Below are 22,411 nucleotides of genomic sequence, written 5' to 3' on the forward strand. Positions count from 1 at the left end.
CCAGATGCTTCTGAAATAACTGCCGCTGCAGACGTAGATATACACAGGCTGTATAAAGGATATGCAGAGCTTTGGAAGTGCCGGTGACTGCAGATCGTACCCTTGCAAGTTTTGAAGAAGCATAATATAAACGTTATCCAACTTTCTACTTACAGCTCTATTTAAAGCGGGCATTTTATGAATAACTATGGAGAGCATATTGCTCGCGTGATATTAAAACTGGAAGGAAGTATTTCGTATATAAACTTCGACATTAAGTCACTAGTTCAATGCAGTCAACGGTTTAATTTTTACGATTAGTTCGTGTCGGCTCATTTATCTTTAGAAAGTAATAAAACTAGCCTAGGAATTCATGGCCAAGTTCGGAAAATTTGGTCGAGGAATTGTGAGAAAGAAGTTGATAGATAAGATTTTTAAGGAGACGCATCACTCCGGCTAAGGTAAAATGCTAATTAGTCCATAGTCTTTATTATTGGAATCTGCCCACTGGCCCAGTGCCCAGTCTACGTGCTATAAATACGAGAGGTATCCAGAAATTCTTTAAGTACCGTTAAAAAAACTGAAGTAATAAATAAAATAAAATATTTTTAGGATCAAAGTATTGTTGGTACATTAGAGAAGATATCCTAAACTACTTTTTAATGTATATTTTTCATGTCTGCTGAGACTTTTATCATAGTGATTCACCAACTCATAAGTCCTTCAAAAAACTACACTACCAATGGTCACATCCGTCACTCCAGTAAGTGTTTCGCGTTTTCATAATTTTGTAGACGCTCACCTGGTAGCTCATGCTTCAAGTGCAAGAACAAGTGATTTATCGGATGGCATCATGAATGGACTATATGGTGGTTTATTTAACTTCTCCCAATAGAATGGTCAATTTAGTTCAATTAAGGTTTTCAGTGTTTTTGGTTTAGTGCACATCATTAAGGAATTTGGGATCGTATCGGGAACAAATCTTGTACTACTCGACTGTCAAAGACGATTTCATGGAAAATAAGTGATGAAAAGAAAAAAGAATAACCTGAAATCGTTGTTTTCGTGGAATGTCTATTCTCACGATGTTTTTCACCGACTCTCTTCACCTAATCAACTTTTACTACAGAAGACGGACCACTCCAAGCTTCGTCGTGAACATTCATTTGTCCTTAGTTCTTATCACATTTCTCATTTTTCTGACACTCTTAGCATTTTTATCATAACATTCTTGAATGTTACGATGAATTTCGGGCGGCTTCATGTTCCTTAAGTTCAAAAGTCATTTAAATTTTTATTTTACACAAACATTTTTATTATACACTCCAGGAATTGCATTGGGGAAAGCTATCAATTGTGTACAACGATTGAAATTGTTCAGTGCGTCTTGGAAGAGCACAGAAAGTAGCGCTGCAGCAGTGCTAAATCAAAACGGTGCTTATTCACGGGATACTTACACATTTCAAGAAAGAAGTAATCCGTTACTAAATCCGGACAAATTATGAGGTTGAGTGAATTATTCTATGGGCGAAGTTTATACTCCGGTAACTGAAGAGACACGCTGCTTGAAGTTATATTTTGAAATCAATTTTGACTTCTTTGCTACACGTATGCATAATTATAAAAGAAGATTTAAATTCACTGCCTTGTAAAATTAAAGGGTCCGAAACTTGACTTTTTATATCCATTGGAAATGAATTTAGTTCCTTCTCCTACCTCTAGGATACCAATATCCATTCAACGAGCCTTCGCATCACCTACTGGAGTCAGCCAAAAACTCGCCACATAGACGAGTGCCGATCAGCCGGCTTTGCGACCAAGTAAATAGCCGTGCCTGACTCTTCCGTTCGTTAAACATTATTTGTAGTGCTGGGCTGGTTCGTAATGAAAGCGTTTTTTCTCCGTTCCCTTGTATCTCATATAATTGTGAAATAAGTACGTGTACCTTACGTTGCACTTCTGCTGGTACATATTTTTTATCGCTACACATTCAGTACTACAGAGAATCACCTGTACTTGACGTAATCAGTTGAGTGATGGGGTTATTAGTCTAATTACTTATGATACTTTTATGATGCAATTAATAATATTATTTAATAATAATGAGTCTTTCCGCGGATGAGTAACCCATTTACAAAATGTTCAATAAGTTAGGGAAAAATTCCTAGAACAATGATAATCATTGTATTAAGCTCGTAATCATACATTATAGTCTGGTACATAACTTTCTGCGGCAACACACAGTTGATAAATTAGAAAAAAATTATACAAAAATGCTAGCACAAATATAGCACAAAATATTTGGAATGAAGATGTTTTTTGTGCTCATCCCTTATCATTCCTGCGTCGTATTATGTGTTCTACGCTGAATCCAGCGAGTAATCTGAGTATTTGTTTCCTTCTAGCCCTGTCGGAGGAACCCCGCTTCGCGGAGCCCATTCCGAACGTGACGGTGGCCGTCGGCCGGGATGCTTCGCTGCCCTGTGTCGTCGAACACCTCGGCACGTACAAGGTAAGGGTAAAAATACCCGTCTCCAAGCAGCACAAATCTTTTGCTCTCCAAACGAACTCTTGGAAAGCGGTCCCTTGAAAAAGCCTTTCTTCCGGCATCGGAATAAGAAAATCTATATATCTTCCTACTCTTAGGATTGGAGATGAGAAAACTATGCCATCCACCTGCCTCAATTGGTGTCTGGTCCGTGAGACTGTCAAAAAAAACATCCCTGCACGATTAAAAAAAGCCTTCCTTTGATTTAATTTATAATTATTTCAAACTCTGATTTATAGAATATGGTTAGCATTTGCAATTTTAAGATCAGATGAAGCCCATATGAACGTGCATTCTCAACCTCTGGTTTTTTTATTACATTGGTGTCCGCCATTCTATAAACCTTGCAATTTTTCTCAATGGAGGGTCATTAATAGATTTGCTTCGAATTCTTAACAGGCATGGACTTGAAGATGGGCTAAGGTGAAAAGTAGCTTCTTTCTGTCGAGTTGAGATCCTAAAAACTTGCATATAGGTGCGCATTGTCCCAGCATTTTATCATAATTTCCAGGCTTTTAGCCCGAGGAAAGAAATTAATTCGTGAACTGCACTATCCCGTTGGGAAACTTAAGATACGTAATTTTTCTCGTAAAATTTTGTCTTGCAGTGACATGCAAGAAAAAATACTCTAATAGTAATATATTTCGTGATTTGGAATCCTATTAACACCAATTCCGATAAAAAATTCCGGGATTACTTTCATGCAAGAAATATAAAATAAATCTACTCGAATAAAAAAAAATTATTGCACTTGAAAAGTGATAATTTGAAATTTCCAAGTGACCGATTCATATGGGTTCGATTCATACTTTGCATGTGTTCCCTCGAACGGTAAAGTATCGTTAAAGAATGTATTACTGAATTATTTTTTAGTTTCAACGAACAAAATTCATTGCACTCCAAGGAAAATGATGTTAACATGTTTCATGAAGTCAAAGAATGAAAATTATCCGAACTTCACGATTGATAATACATTCATTGCCCGGAATTAGACATAATATGAATTAGGGCCGTGAATTAACATTTAACTGTGGAATATTTTTTTAGCCATGATACGAATAAAACTTTTGTGTCTTTGAAAGGTACAGATAGTTTTTTGTAGAACAGTTAACGAGAAAAATAGATGAAAAATATTACTTTGTGATTTAAAAAAAGCGAATAATATTAGTAATAGGCTTTACTAATTAATGCACAAAGGTTAAGAAAACACTAAGCTGTTTCACAAAATAAAATATATTGCGACCGGTTTCGATACAGCGTATCATCATCTGGCAATTACAAGTATCAGTACACAGAATTTATACCCTTGAAGGCGTTAGAGGGGAGGTAGAGTGGAGGTGGAGAAAGGGGGGGAACTTCGGAGTACCCATTATTGGATGCAATTAGTTTGATTGTGTTTAGCTCCTTCATCCTGTTGTAATTCGACAATGGAATCAATCATAATCTGTGAAGCATACAATGTATTGCTGATAGCTTGTGAGAGAAGTGATGTCTTGAATTGCGGTGTATTATTTAGTAAAGGGGGTAAGGGAAGGGAAGGTAGGTTTGGGAAGTACGTCGCTGATGGGTCACTGCACGGTGTAGCCGAGGGTTGGTGTATGATGACGAAATACCGGGAGGGGTGTTATGGAGTGGTGAGTGTCATCCGTAATGGTTTCTCAGAAAAAACATTGAAAAGTGGTGAATGGTGAGAATACAACTGCTCGTTAACTAATGTTATGTTGGGTGAGGTTTGGCCCACTAAAATTTCCAACTGCTCGAGTGCGTCAAGCCTTGGGCCGTTGTTTTCTTTATGTAGGATTATCGGTTCGAAATCGCTTGTGTGGTCGGAATCCAAGAGGTGTTTGGCAAAGTGTGAGGTTTCTTTGTTGTTAATAAAACATGAACGATGTTCCTTGGCCCGGATGTTGAAATTCCGTCCAGCTTTTCCTATGTAACAGGAATTGCAGTCATTGCAACGGAGTTTATATACTCCGCTGTGTTCTCCGGCACTAATTTTGTCCTTGGCACTGCCCAAAAGTTTTCCCAGTGTATTTCTACTGTAGAAGGCAGCCTTCACTTGATCTTTAGGTAGTAATTTTCCAGTTTTGTTGGATATACGACCGAGATAGGGGATTCTACGCCATTTCGTGTCATCATCTTTCCCTCTATCTGTGTAAATAAGGTTGAGTGCGAGTCGTTTTTGTTTTTGGTGGTACAGTTTGTCAATGAGAACTTCGGAGTACCCATTATTGGATGCAATTAGTTTGATTGTGTTTAGCTCCTTCATCCTGTTGTAATTCGACAATGGAATCATACATAGTCTGTGAAGCATACAATGTATTGCTGATAGTTTGTGAGAGAAGTGGTGTCGTGAATTGCGGTGTATTATTTGGTCAGTGCAACAATTTTTTCTGAAAATCGAGAATTCACATTTTTGGTTTACATTTTGAATGGTTAAATCTAAGTAATTCAACCTTCCTTCACATTCAACTTCACTAGTGATTTTGATGTTTTTGTCCAAAGAATTTAAAAATGACACGAAGTTGTCTAACTGTCTTGGTGAGCCGGTCCACACGCAGTATCAGCACAGTACGCAGCACACGGTATCGATACGTCGACGACATTATCTTTCAGAATGAATTCATCATGCAACGAGGGTTTGCCTTCTTTACTAGTTGGTAAATCATCGGATTTTAAAGCCATTTTAATACCATGAAAACGGTCTCATGAACCATTTATACCTTTTAACGTATTTAAGACATGTCTAAGGGAGCACTAGCTCTCACTCATGCATCAACCATGGGTGCGAAATTAAAACGAACTCGTTTTCAGAGTAATACCACGTATTAGTGTCCTAGAGGGAGGGGAAGGGAACCTGGCGTGAAATTAGGTATCTCACGGATTTATGCGCTCTGATACGAGGAATCCGAAGAATATGGAGCATTTGCCAATATTCCCCAACAAGAATGCACATCAGTCGTAAAACATCTGAATGACTGAGTACTCCACGCATCTTTTGCGGATCAGGCCGTGAATACGACTATAAAAGCGCGAACTCATCATTATACATCGGCTGCTAGCCGCAATGGCGGGGGGAGGGGTAAAGTCCTAGCCCTCTATACAAGTAGTCGCGGGTTCGAGTCCCACCTTGGTAGGTTGCCCCTATTCAAGGTACGGTTGTTTGTTCTCGTTTAATTGTGAACTTGTCGAATTACCCCGATTTAATAGGCCAAAATTGACTTTTGTCGGTGGTATGAGAATTAAAATTTTGCATGTTTCTCTACATGGATTGATCAGAGGAGTTCATTTCTCCGCTAGTAACTGGGAAGGTCGTCGTCATTTTGTTGTGACTTCACCCAACAAGTAACTTTGATGGTGAAGCATAAGTTGCAATTCCAAGAATATCTAATAAATTGTCACAAAACAATTGCATCAGTCATTGAGAAAATGAAACATTATGATTTACGTTTATATATGTTCGTGTGAGCATAGTATGTTTCATCTGATGCTTAAATGAAACAATTTTTACCGTTTTTTACCGTTTTTTTTACCGTTACCGTTAAAAATGAAATTTTGGGGAAAACTAGGCCCCTATTTTTAGGGAATCAGTCTAGTCCCCGGATATCATGTAGTAATTTTACAGAAATGGAAATTCCCCGGTGCAAGAAGGGAAATGGTCTTTTTCTCATTCAATACAACTTGAAGAATGGCCAGCGCTGGAAGTTTGATCAATGAAACTCTAATAATAATGCGCTAATGGCCAATTTTCATCTTTTAGTCTCATTGCTCATGTGCAGGTAATGTAATATGCAGGAGTCAGCCTAATCATTGGCCTGGTAACTGGAAAAAGAAAAATTTAATTTTCAAAAGTTCATATTAGCTTTTATGGGACGATGATTTAGCGGAAATTGAAAGGAATTACCTCCAATATCCGCAATGAATACTTAATTGCATGCGTTATTTCCTGCACAATTGGTATTTGCAAGTAATCCAAAAAGTAATCTGCTGAAATAATCCATGTGTGAAAGTGTTTGGGAGGGAATCATTATTTTGCGCTGAGCATGAGTTCCATTGAATTCATTTCATTTGAGTCACCGTTTTTCCGTCGCGTTCCCATGGGCTCCATGCTCAACTACTAATTCGTTTTTTTCGACATTCAAGCCATTAAAAAAGAGATTCTTTTTGGAAATGAATTGAAAATGATCATAAATTGTCTTTTTATTTATATCTGTTCCCCCGAGATAATAAAAAAATTGTTTTAGTGTACGCTAATTTTCTTAATATTTTTGGAATGTAACGTCAAAATATTATTTTCTTTCTCTAGGCATTATTTTTACATTTTGGGTCACTGGTTGTCTCAAATCCGGAATTGTTATTAAAAATCAATCTTCCTCATTATTTGACGTTCCACAGGCACTATCCTGGTAAATCATTTGCACCCCAATCAAACGGTGGAATCGGGTACCTAGGGCGGGCCCACACACTGTGTGGGCCCGCTGCGGCGCACAGGGTACACTCATGGGGATCGGGAACCAAGTCTGAGACTTTACGGCCGTACCATCCGAAGAGGGGAAGGACTGAGAAAGGAAAACAGGGTAGGTGTTATCGCCGCGATGAGAGCTCGACGACAACTCTAAGGAACGAATAGGTGTGGAAGGGAAGCAACCCGCGCCGCTATGGAAACGACAGGGCCCACTACCAGCGAAACCATTTATGTTTCTACAGTAAAGAAAAAATTCCCTATCAGGAAGGAAATTTCTGCGATTTTCGGTCGATACCCCAATCAAACTGTCAACAATGCGCGCGTTGGTGCGCATTTGTCTATGCTGTGTGAGAAGCAGTTGTATCATGGTGCCGGAACGCCATTCAGGCACTTGTTAGCAAAAGAAGTAATAAGTAGTCAAATAACACCTTTATAAATTTTGTTGCTTAAAAATTTCTAATTTATACATCCGTAACCAAGACAAAAAAATTGCAAATGATTTGTGACTTGTAAAATGAAATAATGACTAAAGATAAAAAAGATAATATTTCACATCAAAAAATTTAAGAAAAGTTCGTTTCGGTAGTAGGTACTAATTTCGCCATGATGTCACTGGTTAGAAGGATGTTTTTTTGTGTGAGCAGAAGCTTAAAAGTTAAAAATTATGAATAAGAATTGAAAGAATTTAATGTTGCAACTATAAATGCTGCGTATTCTCTTAGTTTTGAAGTATTTGTCTGCAGTTTTAAGTGCTCGTATCTTTTTTCCGTTCTTTATGCGATGCGCACGCTTTGATAATTACTTAACTTTCGGCTCCTTACACATTGGGCGACCAAGGAATTATGTCTTCTGAATTAAGCAGAGGATGAAGGAAGTTGAAAAATAGGGGAAGGCGTCTGTGGGTGACGCGGGGTGTGAATAAAGGGAAGTTTGGCGTCAAATCGCGCGAGATAATTGGCCGAGTCGACGTGAGAAGTGCTCCAGTTATAACACACTGCTCCCCAGAATCCCGATTAACCCGGGGAAAGAGAGTCCCTGCTCCAACAAGTAGCGTTTCCCACCGCTACCATTATGTCGCCACCCACCAGGGGCTGCGAGTGGAAACATTGTTTGGCCGAACACCTAGTTGAGACGTCGCCAAAATGGATCCCTTCAACTCCGTGAGACGCCGAGAGGAAAGGAAGAAGGGGAGTTTCCGGGATAGCCGTCTTCACACCAGTTTAATAGTGTGTATACCGTAAGTTGTCGCACGGGCCCACGAAGTACCTGTGCCACGAGCAAAAGAGGGGAGGAAAGGATCGACAAAAAAACTGTATGGGTCCGACACAGGTAGCTGGCGAGTCCGTTCGTCCGTCCCTTTCCTCCCCCCAACGAAGGCAACTAGCACCTCTGATTGAATTATAAACTTTTTTTACTTTCCCATAATATCTCAAACTGAAAAGCGTATTTGTAAAGTACCAAAAGGCTAAGTACAATGATATAAAACACGAAGTGCTCCGATCATAAATAACGAAATGGTCGAAAGTTAAAATAAAATATACAGTATTATTATTATTATAGTATTCTACCGATTAAGGTAGGTTTCCATGGAGCACTCAAGAAGTGATCTGGGAGCCTCCCTTTCCTTCCAGCACTGCCTTCTTTAATTCACAGTAAGGCCTACTCTCTTTCAATCTATCTAAAAATCCTATTCTTTTCCTTCCCCTCCCTCATTTCCCTAACATTCTACCCTCTAACACCATTTTCAACATCCCCTCACCGCTAAGCACTAACTCCATCCATACCTTCTGTCTCCTCCGTATCTCATCTAAAAGCTGCCTCTCCTCGCCAACCATATCCAGCACTTCGTCGTTCCTTTTCCTCTCCGTTCCACCCTCTCCATTCTTCTCCATACCCACATCTCGAATGCCTCCAATCTTCTCTCGTCTTCTTTCCTCAGTGTCCACGTTTCCGCACCGGAGAGAGCTACACTCCAGATCAAACTCTTCACTTACCTTTTCTTTAAACTCTTACATAACGATCCTCTTAGAAGCTCCTTCCTGTTCACGAACGCCTCCTTCGCTAATGCAATTATCTTCCTGATGTCCTTACTACTGTATCCGTTTTCCTCTAACGTACTGCCTAAATAGTTGAATTGCTCAACCTGCTCAAGTTTTTCACCACCCACCTTTATCTTAAGTCTCACATTCCTCGCTTGTGAAACACTCCAGATCAAACTCTTCACTAACATTTTCTTTAAACTGTTACATAACGATCCTCTTAGAAGCTCCTTCCTGTTCACGAATATACAGTATAACGGCTAAAAATTAACTTATTATTTATGATCACAGCACTTAGGTTAGAATTCATTGTTCTTAGCTTTCTGATTTGTGAATGAAAAGCTTTGCTGTTTCTACAATTTGGAACTTTATTTTCCTGACTAGTTTCGATACACTGTATCATATTCATAGGACTAGCAGTACAAGGAGCGTCGTTGTGGGTTATATACCAAAAGGGGGAAGAGTGGAAGGGTTGGGGAGGGGAAAGGGGTGGAGTACATGTTGATCATGATCACATGGAATTTAATTGTTAGCTTCTTGTACCACTTGGCCTGTTGTGCGATGCTGGCAGACTTGATGCACTGAATAGTAGAGGCCTTCACGTTGTAAAAATCCATCTTACTGATTTGTGAATGAAAAACTTTGCTGTTTCTACAATTTGGAACTTTATTTTCCTGACTAGTTTCGATGCACTGTATCATATTCATAGGACTAGCAGTACAAGTAGCGTCGTTGTGGGTTATAAGGCCTCTACTATTCAGTTCTTAGCTTTTTTAGTACTTTACAATTTCGATTGAGATATTATGAGAAAGTAAAAAAAGTTAATACTTCTATTAGAGGTGCTAGTTGCCCTCGTCGGGGGGAGGAAAGTGAGGGGCGAACGGACCCGCCAGCTACCTGTGTCGGTCCCATACAGTTTTTTTGCCGGTCCCTTCAAACCCTCTTTACCCCTTCCTCCTCCTATCCTACAGCTACCACTAATCAACTCTCAATTCCACATGATGACGTGCCAGCTCCGGGCCACTACGCCCAATTAAGCAAAATATCTGAATCCTGAAAAGAACATCCTCCGCAGGCCAAGAAAGCAATTCATTCGAGTCCCCTTTTTTCACTGCTTTTCATTTTGTTTCACATTTTTTATAAATCTACCCAAATCCCTTTTGCTTTTTGTTAGTACCTTCACATATTCTTCTTTTTTATCAAATCATTGACGTTCTCTTCGTATGAAAGAGTCTTTCCAAGAGCACTGATCACGAAGGATTTGAGTAATGTACAAGTGGATTGTGTGGGTTTGTGGAGATTCGAATTTTCGAAGGTTTTTTCTACAAAATTTTCGATCCTTGTTCTCTTGAATTTAATCTTAGCGAGGCTTAGTTCATTCTTTGCAGAAGCATGTTGCTTATAGAAATAGGAATTTGATTTTCACTTAATCGAAGCTTCTTATGCCTTTGGCCTCTTTCCATAAAATTCAGTGCATCTCACTGTCGTCGCGTTTCAGGAAATCCTTGCCAACGTCCTCAAGGTATGCTTACTTATTATCATTCTCAAATGGCAACTCATGAAATGGTAGGCGGAAATCAAGTTTAATATTTTTGCTTACTCAATATTTTGTTGAGGCCAGTTGTTTTCCGCCGACCTGTGGGCATTACTTTTTATTAATTATTTGAAATATTTCTCTTACAATTCTCTTGTTAGTAGCCTCAATTCGATAAATGTATTGTACATAAAATATACGCGTGGACGTCTTCTAAATCAGTTAAATGTTTTAATTTATTAATTGTGTTTTTTTCTTGAATTTGCTCCAGCCTTTTGTTTTAATTATACTTATACCTACTAACAATAAGTGAAAATCATTAGCGACGGTGTTTCCCAGGTATTCACGACAGTGAAATTCAGGAAACGCATCGACCTGAACTCGTATATCTTGTTTCTAAAAATGATTTTTTTTCTTTTTCATTCTGAATTGGTTCCGGTGATTAATGCTTTCGAGTTATTTTGTCATGGTAAAAATGCAGCACTCATTAAAAAGAAAAGACTGGTTGAAAGCGTGTGAAGTAAGCACTATCATGGTATTTAAACCCGAGAGTTTATGAATAGGCTTTCATTTCGTCTGAAGTCTTATTTAGCATTGAAAAAGACAATTACGAGGAAACAGTGAAAAATGAGGCGTTCTCCAAATATTAACAAATGAATGTTTTTTCTTTGACAGCGGATAGAGGGCATTAAAAATCGATGATTCTATGCGTTTTCATCAAAGCCGTACGCATGGAAATAGTGGAAGTAATTCTATGAAATCATTTATTTTCTTCTGAACTTCTTCCACCTATTTAGGTGTAAATGAAGTACACTCTTTCCTATAAATAATATTTACCGCAATTTTACGGCTTTGGCAGTAACATGTACTCTGCATGACCTCAGGTGAACCTAAGCTGCATGAATGGATTTGAGATGATGATTCATGTTGGTCCGTTTACCTCGGTTTTCATTGAGGTGATCACCTTGCCCTTAGAAACCCTTTGTCTCTATCCCAGGGGTTATGGGTGCAGATTAAGTTACCCAATTTCAACCCTATGTTCTCCCCGTTGCTACGTCTTCGTCTTTGGTGAGGAGGACTCGGATTACTAAGCATGCCTCCTTTCCAGACGAACTCTCTGCGCCGAAATTACTCACTGCAAGCAGTTCCTCGCACACCCTCGGCTGCTCCTATCGTCGTCGAAGTATCTCGTCTTACACTCGACGGCTGAAGAGCCAATGCATCTTTCTTCTTTAGCCCGTGCTTTTATGGAGATTTTTATCTCCAGATTCCTAGATACGCTCTTACACACCTTGCTCGAATACCTGTTGGAAATTTCTATTTGCATAGCAGGAAAAGCATTACAAATTTGCAAATAGAGCTTCATACAATTAGATGTGTTCATAACAATAGTGCCGGTAAAATAGTAATACTTTCAGTTTAATCGAAACTGAAATAATAATGAGAATTTCCCAATTTTAGATTGTTTTCACCTGTTCACGTAAGTTTTATGTTAATTGAATGGCAAACACAAACGCCCAAAAATATCTCTTGATTCAGTGCCAGAAAGTTTTAAAAAAATCAATAAAATACAATCAACTATATGTTTGCGTTTCGGGCGTTGGCTATGTTATAAGGCTCGTATTGGTAACGCTTTTTGGCTATTTTAACTGGTTACAGTCCAATGCTATGTAGCTGTAAAGAGTGAATCGTGGATAATGGAAGAGCAGGGAAATATCACCCTTTTGAAACCTTTTACTTTCAGCTAACTGGAATTTATATATTTTTTAAAGTCGTTGATTTATGAATTTCCAAATAAGTTAATGGCAAATCTAATAACTTTAATACAAAGCAAGGGTATGTTAGGCCACGTAATTGGTCAGAAAAGGTTCATATATTTACGATCGTGACCAGATTTTGAAAAACTATCCACATAATTGAAACCATTTTATTGAATGAAGATATTTTTTTAAAGTAATTGAATGATATAAAATCACCTTTGAAAGGTTATTTGAATACAGTGATTGGAGTAGATAAATATTCCTTTGATTAAGAGTTGAGATATATAAATGGAGAAAATATTTTATTATTGAACACCAATCGGAGATTTTGGGTGAGTATAGATTTCTTCTACACTTGTTTACATGGCTATGGGTGATATTCTGCCTCATCGCTCAAATTTCAGGTGTTGGTGTTCAATTACATACACCTGCTGTGTCCTTCCTTGTCTCACCTTTAGTCTCACTATCCACCCTCGTTTTATCCCTTATGCTTTAGGGAGAAGGAGCAAATTTTAGGGGAAAGAGATAGTAGGGGTCCCCCAGAAGGAGCTCCCAAAGCGATTACTTGAAGTTTCTGGGAAAATTCTACGTGGATTCGCTGTCCAAGAGACTGCTGTGGTTATTAGCTCGTTGAAGCGGCTGCTGCCATGCTACGGAAGCAGTAAGGTGGGTGTATTTATAAATGAGGGAAGATGATTAGGTGGAAGTCTGTGTCCTGTAGGAAGATGTTGAAGTATAGGGGTGAGAGAAATTCTAAATGGAGTGGTTTTGGGGAGGTATGAGTTAATACGTTGTTACTCGGATTTTAAAGTAAAGATTAAACTAAATTAATAATATCCTGTGGTTTTAAAGTAATTTTACTATATTTTTATCTGCGCCAGTTACTTAATTTGCTGATGGACGAGCTAGAAGATGTGGGAATTACATTTCCTTTTTAGATGGCACAGTTTCATATGTCAGAGATTCTATTTCATATGTCAGAGAACTATTTTCATTCTTTGAAACACTTATCACCCCATTCAAGGCTAACTTGTAGAAATGTTTGAAAGTAGAAATAAATATTATTCATACTTATTTATTTAACCTATCGAGAGTGATGATGGCGACAAATACCAATGAGTGAAAATTTGAAATTAATCTAAATATTCCAGTATCAATATCTAAGTGTTAGAAATGCTATCGTCTTTAAGCTAACGTACGAAAAAGCATTTTCTATCATGATTCGCAAGAATAATTGCTTAGTTTTTCCTTGAGAGTAGCTTCCTACTCCACGAGAATGGATTCATGCTGCAATAATTCGCCTCTTTCATTTCAGCGCAATTATTTTATGTGCCATCTAGTGCTTCTTTGCCGCGCGCAAGTAATGGTGTCAGATTATTTACTTATGGATAGGTATTTCATTCTTCTTCCATCATCTCCGACCACTTCGGTGTGATTGAAGTTTTTCCGCCAGAGGGGCGCCTGCCCCTGTCTTGTATGCATCTATCCCGTGCCCTAATGCCCCTTCTAAGCCTTGCCACCCCTTCCTTCTTCATCGCTTCTACTTGCGCACCCCTTAGCTAATCTACATACTGCCTCCCCATCCAGCTAACCTCATCCCATCTCCAAGTTGTTATACCAGCACTCCTTAATGGGTTATCTAAGAAAGCTTCGTGTGTCGTTACCGTAATTCCAAGTGCAATCTATTTGGATCTTATTATCTCGGTGGAGGATAGAAAAGAAGGATTATTTGGTTTTTCTTTCTCTAATTAAATTTCACTAGAAGTGGGAGCAGATCAAAAAGGCAACAAAAATCCCTGGGTATGGATTTATTTTTGAGCATTTCGGTCGCATATTCTCGCATGTCAGTCAGACGTTTAATGTTGAATACGAATTTTATCGAAGAAACTCGTGATGAAATTTTTGAGTGCTGTTCTCGCATCCAGGGTTTTCAATTGTTCGATTTCACTCGGCTCATCCGGAAAAATCGAATATCTAACCGTGTTTAGGTCAAGGATATCCAGTGACGTCATGGAAAAATTAGCACTGCCGGAATGCATTTTCCTTAACTTTTTTTAAGTGTGTGCGTTTTTTATTAGAAGTTATTATTTACGTTTTATTGCATTTTTTAAATATTGGTTACTGATGTATTTTAGAAATTTTTAGGCACCAATACCGATAAAAGTTTTATTTGAATATTATGTCTTTTGTTAACCAGTGCTGGAACAGAGTTTTAAATTTGCTATTGAATAGAACGTAACTTTGCATATTCAACAGCAGTATCCTGTACGAAATGAACCATTCTCCGATCGTGATGAGATTTAATGAAGGATTTCTTTCTAAAGCCATATGTGTGAAGGACTTTTCACACGCTTTTTGTCCCGATATAAAATTTTAAGTCCAGTGATCACAGTTGTTGAAGAAAATGTCTTTAAATATTAGGGCCGTTTTTATTAACCTCCGATGGGTCATGATCAGAAGACGAAGTGATCGATTAAAAATTATTTCATCGCTGATTGTTGAGAACATTTGTGGTATTCGTTCGACATAATCACCTCGGCGATTGAGGAATGTGTCGTGCCTGAGGTCAAGCTTTACTATACCTTCTTCATGGAATGTTGCCGCCAACGACTTCCAATCAATTACGCATCCTGAAGCTCATCGCCCATTTGAAAACGCTTGCAATCTAGCCACATCTTCAATTCAGCGTAAAGGCCGTTTTACACAGTACACAGAATTGCGTAGTCTGACGTACGTGTGAAGGCGCAATCAAAATTGCTTCGTGTAAAGCGGTGAATTGCTAGAACACATGCGAGAATGCGTGGATGCGAGACGGCAAAATATCCCCTTTTCTAATTTCGTTCATGCATTCGCGCAATTCCACGCCATTTTAGAAATTAATGCAGCTCTAACCTGCGCAATTCTGTGTACCGTGTAAAACGGCCTTAAAGATGGAAGTCACACGGAACTAGGTCGATATTTCACGGCTGTTGATCGAAAATGTCCCATTGAAATTGCTCAAGGAGCAGTTGGGCTGCATCAGCGCTGAAATGATGGGCGTTTTCATGGACCACAACACTTTCAGAAGTAGGCATGTCTCTTCTTTTGTTTTGAATGGGAATCGACGTAATTTTTCACACTGTTTCACATTCTAGTCATAGTGCATTAAAGTAAATACTCTTTTATCGGCATAAAGGTCAATACATGTCAATGCTGGAGCCATTTGGTGAGTTTTCTGGCTCTCTCTCCGTAATGCACACTCGGCGGGATGATCAATTGAGGTAGTGTAGTTAATGAGATTGCTACTAACCTTAAACTTACAACTTACGGTCAGAAATGACTTGAGCGTGTGGTGCGGAGGACGCCCTATTGCCCTACCTGCGCAGTGCCCGCCTGTCGCTTGTATGGTATTTTTGCTGAGATATCGGAGGTTGAAAGAAAAACTTCCCTTGTAGATCGGGTCAAGTTCTTTGTCATATTTATTTTTATCAGAGTATCTTTTCTCTCACAAATTTGTCGTAAAGGTAACTCGCTATCTTCTGTAGGAATGAATGACCAGTGATTTTAAGCTTTTAAAAAAGTACCTAACATCGCTATATAAGCATTTTTACTTAAGCAATCTAAGGCATTTATTCTAAATAGAGAATTGGCTTGAGAAACTACGATTGTAAATACGGGATGATGTGGACGCACCGCCACTTTTATGACTAGATCTATGTAAATCATTTTATCTTCTAATAAGTCATGGCAATTTTATGCACCTTCTCTACTACGAGAAGTTGTAATCCTCACGAGTCTTTAGGATTACGGCGTATATTCTCTGGGATTTAACGGCCAATGATTATAATCTTTTTAAAATTAACAACGCCAAGTAACCTTATTTTCTTAAGTCATTTAACGTGATTATGCTGAAAGGAAAATCGGCTAAAAAATTTACGATTGAAAACTCGGGCTAGTGTGGATACACCGCCACTTTTTTGACTGGATCAATACTATAATTTAGATTAATCATTTCGTCTTCTATTTAATGTAGGCAATTTAATGCACCTTCTCTATTTCGGAGCGAGAAAAGACGATCGTCGCCCATCACGAAAAAATTTTTCTTCGGGACATACCTTTTGTTCTCCACGGCCTCTATGATAATCCTTTCCAATCGTAGTCTTTCCCTAACGACCTCAGAGCTCTTCCGTCCCATCTCTCTGTGCAGTCTATGATCTCCTCAGACCCTCTCCTCCGCATCCGTTTGCTGGCCGCATAATCACTCGGAAGCTGGACACGACTCGCTCTTTCTGCTCCAGATCTTCTGAACTTCTCAGGTCTTCGTTCCGATGTGCGACGACTAACGTACAATTCCTTGCGGTTCACTTGCCTTTTAAGCTAATTACGAAACGAGGGATATCTCCTTTTCAAGTCCTAAGTCCTTCTACCTTCATTTACACATGCCTCGTCCATGAGACCTGTAAGCGGTCAATAAATCAGTTTGTCCCTCGAAAGGGTCCCTTTTGCGACTAAAACCGTGCTACTCTCTGCATGGCATATGAAGCCATAGCTCCTAATGGACGAATGACCTACAGTAATTCTAGAGCACTACAAAGGAGGTAGAAATTAATGAAATTGAGGGATCATCATAAAAATTACGGAAAATAATATTTTAAGGATCACCAATGTTCAATGAAGGGCAACTAAAATAAAATGATTCAAAATTCCGAAGAAAGTGGTGGGAAAATGCTGAAAGAAAAATAAAATATTTCATAAGTAATAACAACATTTAAGACTTTTATAAAAAGTTTTTCTCATGAACGAAAAAGAAGTAGCAAATGTAGCACAACAATAGCTCTGAATAAATTAATTTATTTACAGATAAAAACCTTGGGCGCACATATAATGCTCCGTATGCTTGTACATATTTTTAAAAATTCCTTCACAAAGCTATCAGTTTGTACAGCTTATTCACAGCTCTTTTTAGCCTCAAAGTAATATTATTTTTATCATTTTACTTCATGAGAAAAATGTTGCTGTAATATTTATGTCGTGATTATTGCCAATTTTTTTATCACTGACACTGAAAAAAATAGCATGAGGGGTTTATCAACGAAGAGTCAATCGGATAGTAAACAAATATCTACTCAAGCGGTGAAGGACAATCGGAGCGTGGAATTATTGGAAAGTGGATCATTGGGAAGCGTCCACTTAGAGAATTAATGGAATGTAGAGGAGGCGGAAGTTGTGCGTGAAGACAAAAAATCCAAAGCCAAAAATTACAATTTTCAGAAAAAAATAAAGAGAGTGATATATTGCAGGCCTCCGTTGTAGATAAACAAAAAAAATGTGATAGAGTAAATGGCAACACGAGAGTCTCGATTCCAGGATATCTGATTGGGGCACAAAAGTGATTGAGGGAAAAGTTTGCGACTCGATTTTTATTCTCAATGTCTACCGCAAAATATCAAGCGAGGCTCGACCGCATTTCACGCAAAAACATTGGCCTATTCTTACGGATAAGCCATCACCGTTTTCCTGCCTTCTGACTAACAAGAATTTGCTTTTATAAGCTAATAAGTATTTGGGGAACAACCTTCGATTATTTTCCCTTTTTGGAAGATCTCCCATTAAAAAAAGTCACTTCTGAAAAAATCTCGCTTCGCGTTTTATCCTTCAGTGTTACCCGTACCCCTGTAATGCCTGTTGTGTTAAAAGTATTTCCAGCTCTTATATTGCGTTCATAAGTGTCTTAGTGTTGATCGTGCGATAATGAAACAAATAGTTCCTTATTTATATTTTTAAAAATAATTTCAATATATTCTATCTTAAATAATTTGAAAATACTAAAAGAAGATTCAATACTGCTTTTCACAACTTTCATAAATCAAAATTTCTCTCTAACATCAATTTTGTCGATTTTCTTTATCTTTTTGCCTCATGTTTGACGTCATTTAAACTCCATAAAACTCCTTTTCCTCCGCTAGCATCCCCTAAAGGCTATAAACGAGATTTTCCAGTTTCCTCGCCCTTCATTGCTTTTGGCATCAGAAGTCGCCCTTAGGTTACACTCCTCCTGAGGTCAAGGAATCTGTCTTACGGCCATCAAGAAATTTCCCGTCGCCTAAACTTCAGAGGACGCATTTTCTGTTTTCCCTCTTATTGAAACTGTCTGGGCTCCCCTTTTGGTCGGTCACCTTTCCTTTTAACCCTTTGCTTTCATCCTCCCCCAATCGCGTTTACCCTCGTCTCATTACTCTCCGGCCTCTTACTTAGTCCGGCTCGTTTCGCGTCAACGCCATCAACTTGGTCATTCTTGCTCCCGTCTCTTCCCTCCTGACCCCTTCAACCAGGGACTTACGCACCTAACGCCATTCATGTTTCCCCTTTTAGCATCCCCATGCAGCCCACCCAACCCTGAACATCCCCCACCCCATTTGAGTCCTTTTCTACACCAACCCCTCCCCCTAATCTCTCACCTCTCTTGAAGCCTTTCCATCCCAACCCTTTTAATGGTCCAGGTATACTAATATGAGGACGGCGTAATGCACAAATTATGTTCCCCGACATAACTTGTCCATTATGCCATTAGTACCCTTTTTCATTTGCAAGGTCGTCAACGAGGCCGCGGAGTGCCGTCTCCCGCACGGTGAGGTCCACGCCTAATTGAGTCGCATCTGCTTTATGCCCCGGGCTTATTCTCAAAATAATGAAAGGGAAGAACGGCTATGGAAAGTACGATTGTAAAATTTTAAGACCTGCCCATACACCTTCGCTTTTCCAACACAGAGAAAACAGATGCTGGGTTGATTCTTTCGATTGAATTCCTTTAAATGGAGCGGTGAGTTTATTTGCTTGTTGCAATCAATGTTTCATTTCTAATTTCATGTATAATTCACCATTAGGGAAGTGACACGATATGTCTTTAAGTGTAGAGGCTATTTTTAATATTTTCTACCTTTTATGATAATTAAGATTGAAATACTGCCCGTAGTCCTCCGCTTTTCCATGCAAGAGAAAATTTGTTTAGCTAATAAATAAAAGCGAACAAACTATGTATAAATCCACCAATTTATTTATGTGGTACTACTAGTTTCGACGCAGCGGCGTCATCATCAGGCACCTTCACCGCTGCGTCGAAACTAGTAGTACCACATAAATAAATTGGTGGATTTATACATAGTTTGTTCGCTTTTATTTATTAGAATGAACCTCCACAAAGTTGAGCCTGTTACGATAGAGATTATTTGTTTAGTTTACTCTATTAATTGAATAGTCTCAAATAAATGTTAAGATTTTTTACTTGCTTCAAGCCAAGATTTTATTTATAATGAGAGTTAGAGATAACTATGAGGGAAGTATGAGGATTTTACTTTAAATTTTAAGATTTTGTTTGATAATTTTTTCATTGCTCTTATATCAACAATAAGGACATGTAAATTTAAAAACCTAAAGAAATGAACGTGTTGCTGCCGTTAAACAGTTGAAATAAAATGAATTCCCCTAGCATCTGCCTCTTTATTGAGCGAAAAACGGGGAGTATAGGAAAGGAAAGGGTTTTGCGTTGGGTAGTTAGTAAGGACGTCAACGGGGTGAAATGCGACAAATTTAAACCACAAACACAAGAAAATACACATACGTGCCAGGTCACTTACTCACCTAGCACATTTTCCAAGTAAAAAAATCTCTTCGTACGTCTCAAGCACGCACACACTTAGGTTTACAAAGTTTTAACATACGCTGGTGATCTACTCACACTAATACAATAACGGGACGAAAACAAAAAAAAATTAAGGACAGGCAAGCACTTGCTCACAATCCTCGTGGATTTGCTTAAGGGACAAGCTTCCATGTAGGACTCAAGCACGCGCACACTCAAGTTTGCGTAGTTATACCTTCCTCCAGTGACTCACTAAAACTTATAAAAAAACGTATATGTGAAGTGGGTAAGCTTGCACTTATGCATGTTTTCCTGTGTTTATAGTTAAAAGAATGAATTGGTAACAGTTCTCATCTTCTGCAATTCCAATTACTATAACAGTAACTTTTACAATATACTATGGTCGCAGAAAAGCTTGCACAATTCGGATTTCAATGCTGGGGTATCACCATCGGCTGCTGTATTTCAAATTACTAGACTTCTAGTTTAAATTTGTTGTATTTCATTAACGTCCTGATTGACTTCCTAACGCAATATCCTTGCATTTCCTGCCCCCACCCTTTTTCTCCCAGCAAAGAATACGGGAATTAATTATCTTTCAACAGTTTTTGGAGTTGAGTGGTTTCAATGCTGGCTTCATTTTTCGATTTCAAGGCAACCTTTTCGAGTGCGCTTAGTTTCTTTTTGGGTGACCGTGAGTGGAGCTTACATTTATCTCACCGCTACAATCCATCTTACACCATAAACCGAATCCACTTCCATTTATTTTCTGAATAATGTGCTCCTATCCTCTATTTAGTTTTCCGGTTCTTTTAAAATGGAATTGTAGGTAATTTAATGATATTTTGTATTTTTAATCAACGAAGAATGGTAGAATAAAAAGTGATTATTATTTCATATTGTTCACGAGCAAACTCTCTTCCCGTAAGAGCATCGAGATCATAGCTGTCGCTACTAGTATGAAATTACTTATTTCCTTCCAATTGGCCATATATCATAAAATATGAGTTATTTATGTACGGTATGGAGGTTTTAACATTGTTAAATTTTATTATATGTATTATACAATATTATATATAAAAGTATTACAATTACTCCCCTAAAAAGACGTGGGATTGTGGAAATCTGATGACGAGCTACATCGTCAATGCGTGATTTATCAAGTTCGTGAGCTTTTGAGAGTCAATTTAAAGTCAGCTTTCTTGGGTGAGATGTCGTAGAACCTAACTAATGATAAAGATAAACGAAGATATCGACAGTCCAAAATTTATTTATCGGGTACCACACGTATTTCGATTGTTATACAATCATCATCAGTTACTAATAGAAGCTTGCAAACTATTAGTACCTATTATTAGTATCTATTAGTGCCGGTGGATGATTGTGTAAAAATCGAAACATCTGTAGTACTCGGTTAATAAATTGTGGAAAATACGATATGTTCGTTTATCATTATCGTTATTTTAGCCCAAGGGGTTTAAACTTGAGGAAAACGTGGTAGCATCTCTCCCAATTCTACTGAAAATCAACTTGACCCCCTGATGTCAGTGATACCCACGGTGATGGGACTGCGTTTCACGTAATCCTCCGGCGGAGCTACTTCCGTTATTGTGGATTGATGTGATCTTGCGGTATTATGGTCACGTCCTTCGCTTGACCTCCTTGCCCACTAAGGCTCATGCCCCAGCAAACCGGATCACTGCGATGAATGCTCGCAAAGTGAGCGAACCATATCAAAAACCCGAGAGAATGAACAGAAATGGTGTACTTAGGAAGGTTATTGAAGATCGTCTCTCAGAGCTGTAATGCACTGAAGTCTTTGGCTTTAACCATATGATAGTTTTCCTTACTTACTATCCACATTCCATTTCTTTATCAAAGAGTGATCAGAAAATTTGTCTCAAAAGCTTATGCATGGTACTATAAAGTGCAATTTTTAGCAGGGATGGCAAGTGAAAACGAAAATATTTCGTTTCAACCCCGAGCGAAACTAAAATAAAAGGCCTGGGTTTAGTTTCGTTCCCGCTCGAAAGTAAAATCACAAAGGAGTTTAGTTTCGACCTGGGATGAAACGAACGTAACTATATTAAATTAATCGAAACTCCACTGCCTTGTTAAGTTTTGATCCCAGAAGTTGCGTGAAGGGGGAGAAAAGGGCTTAGATTCGCCCATCACGTTTGACATACGTGTAGAGAGGTTAAAATATTGATCTTAAAAAACGAATGGCCAGTTTATGTTCTCCGTTCTCCTGTAAGTGGTAAAAATATGAGTTCCCCATGCATCTAATGGAGGTAGGCCGCGCCTCTACTTAATTCAACCCTACTTCGTACTCAGTCTGTGGGTCGAAACTTAACCGTTCAAAGGTTCACTTGGTCCCTCCGCACAGTGCAAGTGGTCCGAAATCGGAAAAAGCCGAACTAAGGTCCAAAATAGCGTTTTTTAAGGTAGAGACTTGAAACTTGACGTAT

At 38.6% G+C, this 22,411-nt stretch overlaps 1 protein-coding gene across 2 annotated transcripts in view; it reads left to right on the top strand.

The window, feature by feature from the left end:
- The window catches only part of LOC124165664 (lachesin-like), a 450,658-nt gene that overhangs the window by 226,024 nt on the left and 202,223 nt on the right, over positions 1-22,411 (top strand). For both annotated transcript variants that reach the window (XM_046543144.1, XM_046543145.1), the window contains exon 2: positions 2,385-2,491. In XM_046543144.1, the coding sequence (XP_046399100.1) occupies positions 2,385-2,491 (107 nt within the window). The remainder of the gene's footprint in view (positions 1-2,384; positions 2,492-22,411) is intronic.

Source organism: Ischnura elegans, chromosome 9 (genome assembly GCF_921293095.1).
Source record: "Ischnura elegans chromosome 9, ioIscEleg1.1, whole genome shotgun sequence".
Lineage (NCBI taxonomy): Eukaryota > Metazoa > Arthropoda > Insecta > Odonata > Coenagrionidae > Ischnura > Ischnura elegans.